The sequence below is a fragment of the Eriocheir sinensis genome, chromosome 41 (genome assembly GCF_024679095.1).
Source record: "Eriocheir sinensis breed Jianghai 21 chromosome 41, ASM2467909v1, whole genome shotgun sequence".
Taxonomy (NCBI): Eukaryota; Metazoa; Arthropoda; class Malacostraca; order Decapoda; family Varunidae; genus Eriocheir; species Eriocheir sinensis.
This window is the reverse complement of record NC_066549.1, coordinates 14,358,737-14,368,401: the sequence shown is the minus strand read 5'-3', so window position 1 is coordinate 14,368,401 and position 9,665 is coordinate 14,358,737. Positions and strand designations below refer to the sequence as shown.

At 38.7% G+C, this 9,665-nt stretch overlaps 1 protein-coding gene across 1 annotated transcript; it reads left to right on the top strand.

Annotated features, from left to right (window-relative positions):
* Nucleotides 1-212: 212 nt before the first annotated feature.
* LOC127009701 (uncharacterized) lies at nt 213-7,296 on the top strand. Its single transcript, XM_050883037.1, has 4 exons — nt 213-336; nt 5,150-5,291; nt 6,663-6,779; nt 7,004-7,296. The coding sequence occupies exons 1-4, from the start codon at nt 284-286 to the stop codon at nt 7,112-7,114; spliced, it is 423 nt and encodes a 140-aa protein (XP_050738994.1). The 5' UTR covers nt 213-283; the 3' UTR covers nt 7,115-7,296.
* Nucleotides 7,297-9,665: the final 2,369 nt, after the last annotated feature.

Genomic DNA, 9,665 nt, shown 5'->3' with positions numbered 1-9,665 from the left:
ATAAACACAATGAGGTAAATTATTCATCATTTTTCCTATTTTTACTTTTTTTAATTCCTTTCTTCTTACTTTATTTCTTTTTATTATTCAAAAAGAATCGCCAGTACTGATATTATTGTTCTTATTATTTAGGTTCTCTGCTGTACATGCCATATGGTCACCATATCTGATTACGTAAAGTTATGTAAAGCCTTCCATCTGTGTTTTCGCAGGGTCGGAAGGACTATATAAAGGCGACGTTACCACATTATGGCAGAGAAGACGCATCTCCCACATCGACACCATGAAGATCTCCTTGGCCCTCGTTTCCATCGTAGCTGCCTTTGCCCTAAGCAAGTAAGGACATAAACGTAGAAAACGATTTTTTTTAAAATTATATATGCATCGTAATTAAGGTTCATTATTATTATTATTATTATTATTATTATTATTATTATTATTATTATTATTATTATTATTATTATTATTATTTACTATTAGTATTATCAGTATTTATTTATATATGCATAGTAATTATGTTTTATTACTAGTTCACTCCCTGTCACGTCGAAATTTCAAACTTTTCAGCATTTATTAAACCGATGTACATTTTGTAGTTTAATCATATTAAATGTCTTTTTTTTTTTTTCCCACGCCATTAACATACAGTACAATACTTCACACAGATGACAACCCCTTTTCACCATTACAACGCTATTTTAATGTCATTTAATTATCACTTACCCTTTTGTTGACAATATTGTCATCCACAGAGAAACTATCTTTTCCAAAAGACATGCCATTTTATCTGATACTGGCTCTCAACGCTTTCAGTTTTCATAGTATTCTTCCGGCATATTTTTATTATAGTAATTACCTATTGTTTTACATAAACTAATATTTAAAAACATTTAAATCATGTATACATTACGATCTTTAATTGCATAGATAATAATATTTATGCTATTCAATGGCGGCTGCCATTGGTGCGTTGTGTCCGTGTCGAACAGATGTAATGTGACCTAGGCATTTCGAGCATTCCAAAACCATACTTCAATAAGCAAGAATTATTGTCATTGACATGTTTGACGATAAAATCTCTCTCTCTCTCTCTCTCTCTCTCTCTCTCTCTCTCTCTCTCTCTCTCTCTCTCTCTCTCTCTCTCTCTCTCTCTCTCTCTCTCTCTCTCTCTCTCTCTCTCTCTCTCTCTCTCTCTCTCTCTCTCTCTCTCTTAATAATCTTATCAGCCGATTGAGATGAGAACTGAAAATCGAAACTACCTGATCAATGCGGAAGTAGACGAATTTGTGATATTTTGTCGAAATGGTATTTTTCTACAGCAGGAGAGGCTGATCAAAGGCCATAAAACAACCAAATACAAACAGAAACTCCGTTAGGGGCTCCTCCATCAAAATAAAAGGAAATGAGAAACTAGAAGAGAAGGAGAAATGTCTTAGGGTTGAAATTCTTTTACTTGACCGCTGCTCTCAATTTTTCGGTCCTACGAACCCAAGTTATCAAAATAGGCCAATCATGTTTTTTACCTCAAATGCGTGGCTGCCTGATGACTGTCAACCGTTCAAAGTATCAAATTCGCTGCAAATGCGATACAGTTTTGCAATGGTGTAACAAAACTAAAACTATGTAGAGTACGGTAATACCTTTTTAACCACAAATTATAGACATGATAAAGTACGTAAAATCGCATTCCTATAAACCAAGCTGAACAGATTGATTTATCTACGGTAAACTATGGAAAATTGGAATTTTTTCTTTCGTTAAAACTCAGTGCATAAAAATCTATCATAGACATGTTTGGTGGTATTGAGCCCAGGCAAAGCTATATTATGTAGATAGCCAAAGTAGAAAGATTTTGCAAACAAAATTTTCAAAATCACAAAATTACACGTATAATTATTCCACACTGCGAAAAAATCAGTTTCGAGATAAACACAGTTTTGTGATGTAAGCTACACTGCACCATACAGATCAAACAGTAAAGCATAATTTGCAAATATGGACTCACATGAACCTTTGGCTAGTCCAGGGAGGTCAGTAGTGCGAGGTCAGGTCATGTTCAAGCCACTCAAGGGTACGTTTATGTCACCCGTGTAGCCCATGTCAGGGAGGCCCGACTGCCCCTTCCACCTCAAGGCTTCTGATCCTCTGTTATTTATGCAATTATATATAATACTGGTTGTTGACCCGAGCCCGTCTTGGCGCAGGCAAGTGTTTATAGAGGCGCCATCTATGCTTTGCTCATATTGCCCCTCGAAGCTCATTCTTGATTTCCCTTGAACAGTTCCTCTAGAGTCCGGGTTGATAGGTGGTCTTCAGGACAGCATCTGGGTAGCCTTAGGCCACTCGGTAGTGACTGAAAAATCACAGGTGGTAGCGGCGGATTCGAACCCGCGTCTTCCAGAACGCGGCAGAACGGGGGACCGGCACACTAACCACTCAGCCACCGCCTCCCCCCCCCAAAAAAAAAAAAAAAAAAAAATATATATATATATATATATATATATATATATATATATATATATATATATATATATATATAATACATACTACACGGTTTATAAATAACAGGGTGTCGGTGGTGCCCACCGACCTCATTATTTCCAGTGACAAGGATGTTAGTCCTGATAGAGAAATAACAACCATTGTATTCTCATCATTTACTACACGAGTTTCTCTGTATTCTGCTGGCAACAAACTGTGTCTAAATTCGGCAGCTGAAACTTGTGAATCACGTGAGAGAGCGAACGATGTCGAAGTGAGGTTTGGCTAGGCAATGGCAGTCGCTGACGTGATGCGAGTTGATGAGGAATTGGCGACTGCCTCCAAATTGTATTGTATTTCATCTATTTAGTGTATTTTGGCGCAACAAGTTAAGCAAAGTCTTCCTTTTCTTGCTCACATACGGCATTGTCACTTATTTTCATAAAACAAAACAAGAACAAAACAAAGCAACAGGTTGTCAACACTCGCGAGCACATGTGCTCTGCCCAGATATCGATTGCACTGCCCGGTAGCCCCAGTGCAGCCAAAGCTGCCCCTGCCAAACGAACAGACCATCAAAACACAAGGAATGCAAGGCATGGTGCGGAGAGTGGGCGTGGCAGGGAGAACGGGCACCTAAAACGCAGCCATTAAAGCGGCAAATGACGCGTTTTTTTTTTTTTTTTTTTTTTTTTTTTTACAGCAAAGGAGACAGTTCAAGGGCACAAAAAAAGTAAACATTAATAAAAAAAAGCCCGCTACTCACTGCTCCTAAAAAGAATCCAAAGAGGTGGCCGAAAGATAGGTCAGTTTCGGGAGGAGACGTGTCCTGATACCCTCCTCTTGAAAGAGTTCAAGTCGTAGGCAGGAGGAAATACAGATGAAGGAAGATTGTTCCAGAGTTTACCAGCGTGAGGGATGAAAGAGTGAAGATGCTGGTTAACTCTAGCATAAGGGGTTTGGACAGTATAGGGATGAGCATGAGTAGAAAGTCGAGTGCAGCGGGGCCGCGGGAGGGGGGGAGGCATGCAGTTAGCAAGTTCAGAAGAGCAGTCAGCGTGGAAATATCGATAGAAGATAGAAAGAGAGGCAACATTGCGGCGGAATTTAAGAGGTAGAAGACTATCAGTATGAGGAGGAGAGCTGATGAGACGAAGAGCCTTAGCCTCCACTCTGTCCAGAAGAGCTGTGTGAGTGGAGCCCCCCCACACATGAGGTGCATACTCCATACGAGGGCGGACAAGGCCCCTGTATATGGACAGCAACTGTGCAGGGGAGAAGAACTGGCGGAGACGGTACAGAACGCCCAGCCTTGAGGAACCTGATTTAGTAAGAGATGAGATATGAAGTTTCCAGTTGAGATTTTGAGTTAAGGATAGACCGAGGATGTTTAGTGTTGAGGAAGGTGAAAGCTGGGTGTTGTCAAAGAATAGGGGATATTTGTTTGGAAGATTGTGTCGAGTGGATAGGTAGAGAAACTGTGTTTTTGAGGCGTTGAAGGACACCAGGTTCTTCTTGCCCCAATCGGAAATAATAGTAAGGTCTGAGGCTAAGCGTTCTGCAGCCTCCAGCCTTGAGTCGTTAAGTTCCTGAAGGGTGGGTCTTCTATTAAAAGAAGTTGAGTAATGCAGAGTGGAATCATCGGCGTAGGAATGGATAGGACAGTTCGTTTTGGAAAGAAGATCATCAATGAACAACAGAAAAAGAGTGGGAGATAGGACAGAACCCTGTGGGACACCACTGTTAATAGATTTAGGGGAAGAACAGTGACCGTCTACCACGGCAGAAATAGAACGGTCAGAAAGGAAACTGGAGATAAAGGTACAGAGAGAAGGATAGAAACCGTAGGAGGGTAGTTTAGAAAGCAAAGATTTGTGCTAGACCCTATCAAAAGCTTTTGATATATCCAGCGCAATAGCAAAAGTTTCACCGAAACGGCTAAGAGAGGATGACCAAGAGTCAGTTAAGAAGGCTAGGCGATCACCAGTAGAACGCCCCTTGCGGAACCCATACTGGCGATCAGATAGAAGGTCAGAAGTGGAAAGGTGCTTTTGAATCTTCCGGTTAAGGATTGATTCAAAACCTTTAGATAGACAAGAAAGTAAAGCAATAGGACGGTAGTTTGAGGGATTGGAGCGGTCACCCTTCTTAGGTACAGGCTGTATGAAGGCATACTTCCAGCAAGAAGGAAAGGTAGATGTTGACAGGCAGAGGCGAAAGAGTTTGACCAGGCAGGGTGACAGCACATACGCCTGGCAGCTGTCGGAGGACGTGCGTAAGAATTTTTTTTCCAAATAATGCAATTATTACCATTCAAACCGAAAATTTTCACCTTAATACTCTTCTCTTGAAAGAGTTCATCTCATAGACAGGAGGAAATACAGGACCCTTACGCGATCCATAACAATCAAATTTATTATTTCATAATAACTATAAATAACGTGTCCCTGTGAGTCCTGCAGAGCGCTTCGGCGGAAGTGGGACCAGATAAACAAGAAACAAGTTACAAGTAACTATGGTTCCAAAATGTCCTAAGCAGGAATTCTACCGTGCGACCTGGTAAAGATTATATAAACTCGCCCATCTGGGTGTAAAATTATGTGAAAACATGAGGTCACAGTGTTAGAATAGCCCTGTATGTAATAACATGTCTTCCTTTCACTTTCAGCGCCCAGAGCGAAGGAGGATGGTGCCGGTGTGCAGCTTTCGTGTCCTCCAGGACCATGGAAATCATGGTTCTGGAACTCCCAGAGGTTCCCATCACTGACTGTATGAGCCACAACCAATGCAAAAACCGTTGCGTGGACGAGGTGAGAATGAATATATATATATATATATATATATATATATATATATATATATATATATATATATATATATATATATATATATATATATATATATATATATATATATATATATATATATATATATATATATATATATATATATATATATATATATATATATATATATATATATATATATATATATATATATATATATATATATATATATATATATATATATATATATATATATATATATATATATATATATATATATATATATATATATATATATATATATATATATATATATATATATATATATATATATATATATATATATATATATATATATATATATATATATATATATCTATATATATATAAAACGGTCAGTCATTACATGTAATGCCTGTGAGGGGTCGGTCAGTTCATGAAATGACTGCAAAATTCTAGTCTTTTCGTGAAATGACGGAATTATTATTATCATCTGGCACTATTGTTTAAGCTCTACCATAGCTTTTATATTACACTCTAATATTTATTTACATAATTTTGTAGGTTGAATATTAATTGTTTATTATATATTTTTTTTTATTATTTCAGGTAGCGTTAGAATTGTCTCGCTCGGAACTGTCTACAGACCTTCCAGTTTGAATTGTGACGGGGTATCGAAACCCAGTCTCAAATGATTCGCCCATCACTGCTTCTGTCACTTCGCTCAGCACTCTTACTGTGAGAGCACACAACGCGAAGAATTGGCGCATTCCGGTTTATTCCAGTGCCATGACAACATGCCTGAGAAAATAGTTTAAATTTCGTGAAGTTATTTTCTAGGTATAAGAAGTGTCGCAAATATCGTATTCCGAAAGAGGAATATTTCCAAATGATTGAGGACATTCGTAAAGCTAGTGAAACGAAGAACACTAAGAGTCGCCATGAATATTATCTTCTGAGTAAATATGAAGTGCTACAGTGTGGTGATGTTGAGAAGCGACAAACTCCAGACGAAACACCGGTGTACTATGTCTCCATTGAAGACATATTTGATATAATTAAGCTACTACATAATTGCTATTGATCATGGTGGTTGTGACGACGAGACAAAATGATTAAACAGCTCCAAGTAAAATATGTCATTATTCAGTGGGATGCAATTGAACTATTCAAATCATTATGCCAGAAATGCCAGAAAGAGAGAAAGCGACAAATGACAAAGGTTGTTGAGGTTAAACCCATTCTATGTTTTTATATTGTATGATTATAGTAAATCTGTAATCATATATATATATATATATATATATATATATATATATATATATATATATATATATATATATATATATATATATATAATCACTATGTTTCACTAATTTAACGCTTATTTAACAGATCAACACGATGACAAACGAAATGGATCTGTGGTCAACAGTAAACGAGACCACCGTTGGCCAGGTCTTCTGCGAGGAACTCTTCAGCCACGGCCTATTCTGGATCCACAACTCTTATGTGAGTATAATAGTGTCATGTTTGGTTTTTCTTCAGAAGCTGACCCAAATACTTCAGTACGATTTTAGTGCCATGAAATATGTACTGATTAATCGTCCTCAGTATGTTTGCCATACACTCGGTGATTTTAGAAATATAGCTATTCTTGTGGTCTTACTTTCTGACGAAGGTAATCGCTGCTGGGTCTTTAAATGATCAGCACATAATCCCCCTTATTACTACAGATCCACGGATATTACGAGGTGTGCGGCGGACCTTGGGAATACACCGGCATTGATTCCCAGCAGATGCTGTGTTGCACAAGCAGTCAACAAATTCACTGTGTTACCAAGTAGAACTCTCTAGTACGTAATCCGACGATACGACAGGAAAAAACGGCCCCAGTTACGGAACATCTTGAAGTTTAGCCCTTTTAGTCATAATTTAGTTAATATACAGAGTCAGTCTCAAGCCATAGGAGTCAGCAGAGACACAAAATAGGACTGTATATACTCAAAGCAATAAAGATATGTGTTTACTTGCCTTGGATTTACATAACCTTATCGCCCTAATAGTTGTAATTGATTGATTTACTGATCAATGTTTTTTGGCGCTACTACATCACTGGTCATATGGCGCCGGATATAATTTCATATGCATCATATGCAACAAAAATCAAGGTTCAAAACATAGTTTCATTAGAGAAACTGTATTAACACAGTGAAAAACATCCCAAATGAACACCACTGAGTGCCAGGATTCGAACCCGGGCCTTCTGACTAGAAGTCAGGGCAGCATACCGACCAGACCACCGATGGGCTAAAAACATAACTTTGAGCATTTCTGGGTAGGCGGTGGCTGGGTGGTTAGCGTGCGGGGCCCGCATTCACCGCGTGATGGACGACGCGGGTTCGAATCCGCCGCTATCACCTGGGATTTTTCAGTCACCGTCGAGTGACTTAAGACTACCCACATGCTGTTCTGAAGACCACCCATCAGCCCGGACTCTAGAGGAAACCGTCCTAGTGAATTAAGAACATGCTCCGGGGGGGCAGTATGAGCCAAGAAAACATGGCGCCACTATAAAACACTTGCCTGCGCCATGACGGGCTGGGGCCGATTACCATCCAGGCCCCTCAAGAAAGCCTACCGGCGCCATAGGCTGGCACGTAAAAAAAAAAAAAAAAAAAATCATGCCAGCAACTAAAATCTATGTAAAAACATAATATAAGTATGGAATGACAAGAACATGCTCAAAGTTTGTGGACCAATCCAGCCTTCTCAACAGTACCGGGGACACACTCATTCCCAAGCATCTCCACCCCGGCGACGGGGAAGTCACTGCTCGTGTAGGTCCTTCAGACTGGAGCACTGGACCAGCAAGCGCCAAACAATCAGAGGGACCAAACAGTCATCGCAGTAGGGTTGAACTCTCCGGGACACTGGTCGTAGTCTTATATGAGAGGGGGCTATAGAAACACTGGAGAGAGATGCAGGTTGGGCCGCCGCTGCCTTGACAATGCGATCATCCCGCTGATTTTCAGTAATGGGGTGCTGCACTGAACACACCTGCCATCTACTGGCCCTGGTGGAACTACCGAATATTAATATGCATACGGCGTAAGTTCAAATAATTTTTCTTACTAGTTTTTTGCTATTATTTTGAAATTTTAGAAACGCTGGACTTACAAGTAGTATTTGAGAAACGAGGAAATGCAAGAAATAGGAAATTTATATATATATATATATATATATATATATATATATATATATATATATATATATATATATATATATATATATATATATATATTTCCCATATAAACACTCGTCACATGCTCTGTTGTTCCTTTAAAGTTTCATATAGTGAAAGTAATATTGTAAGATGCTAAAGATGTATGTATTATGATTTGAACTAGGAATTTTAAATAATTATAATACTTGCTGCCGGCAGCACGTACGATATGTTTAGAGGGGTTGCACTGACGTCACACCGCTTCGCTTTTGTTTTAGGAAAAACAACTATCAGCCATTTTGGGAGGCAAGAGCGATCACTGTTGGGCGATGGCGAGGAGGTTGAGGAGGCGTCACTGGTTGTACTACCGGCTTGACTGTTGGCAGGACTCCGGGACCGGTCTCTGGGCTCATTCCCAGGGAGGGAGTAAGCACGCTCCTGCTGTAGAAGCTGCCTGGACCGAGCAAGGCGACGTTTCTTGGCTTTGCTAGTCATAACAAAGTCAGCGTGGGGGGCGGGAACGTAAACCAAGCAACCCGCAAGCGGGCAGTAGGAGAACTCATGATGTTAATTGCTGTCTTTAATTTTTATGAGTTCCAAAGTATTAATTCTTTGTGTTACCTGTTTTTTTTATTTTTTAATTTGGGTAATAAAATTCCTTCAATTTGAGTTTTATATACTAATATAATATAATTTCCTTTAACGACACGTTTTGTATATATATATATATATATATATATATATATATATATATATATATATATATATATATATATATATATATATATAGTGCGGCGACGGCCTGATGAGCGAGCCTCCCATAACCCATTTAGCGAATGGGGTACCTCTTTGGCCGACTCGGTAAGGAGTGGCTCTCCCGTCACGTTGGTCGCGGGTTCAATCCCAGGCAGCCGGCGAATACCCTCTCCTTGATGTGTATAGTTTCTCGTGTTTCGATACACGCAGAGGACGTGTGGGACCGAGAGAGTAATAGAAAAAAGAGAATAGAAAACCTCGTCATTAAATATATATAGTGATATATATACATATATATATATATATATATATATATATATATATATATATATATATATATAAACGTACAATAATTTTCACAGGCATTTATAATATTGTACGAAAATTTAGGTCGAAAAGCGATAAATGTGGAACCT

What these genes read in the sequence shown, in the direction of transcription:
- LOC127009701 (XM_050883037.1), top strand. Translation starts at nt 284, where the DNA reads ATGAAGATCTCCTTGGCCCTCGTTTCCATCGTAGCTGCCTTTGCCCTA. An exon ending in GCTGCCTTTGCCCTAAGCAA is followed by an intron (nt 337 to 5,149) that starts GTAAGGACATAA and finishes TTTCACTTTCAG; the next exon opens with CGCCCAGAGCGAAGGAGGAT. An exon ending in AAAACCGTTGCGTGGACGAG is followed by an intron (nt 5,292 to 6,662) that starts GTGAGAATGAAT and finishes CTTATTTAACAG; the next exon opens with ATCAACACGATGACAAACGA.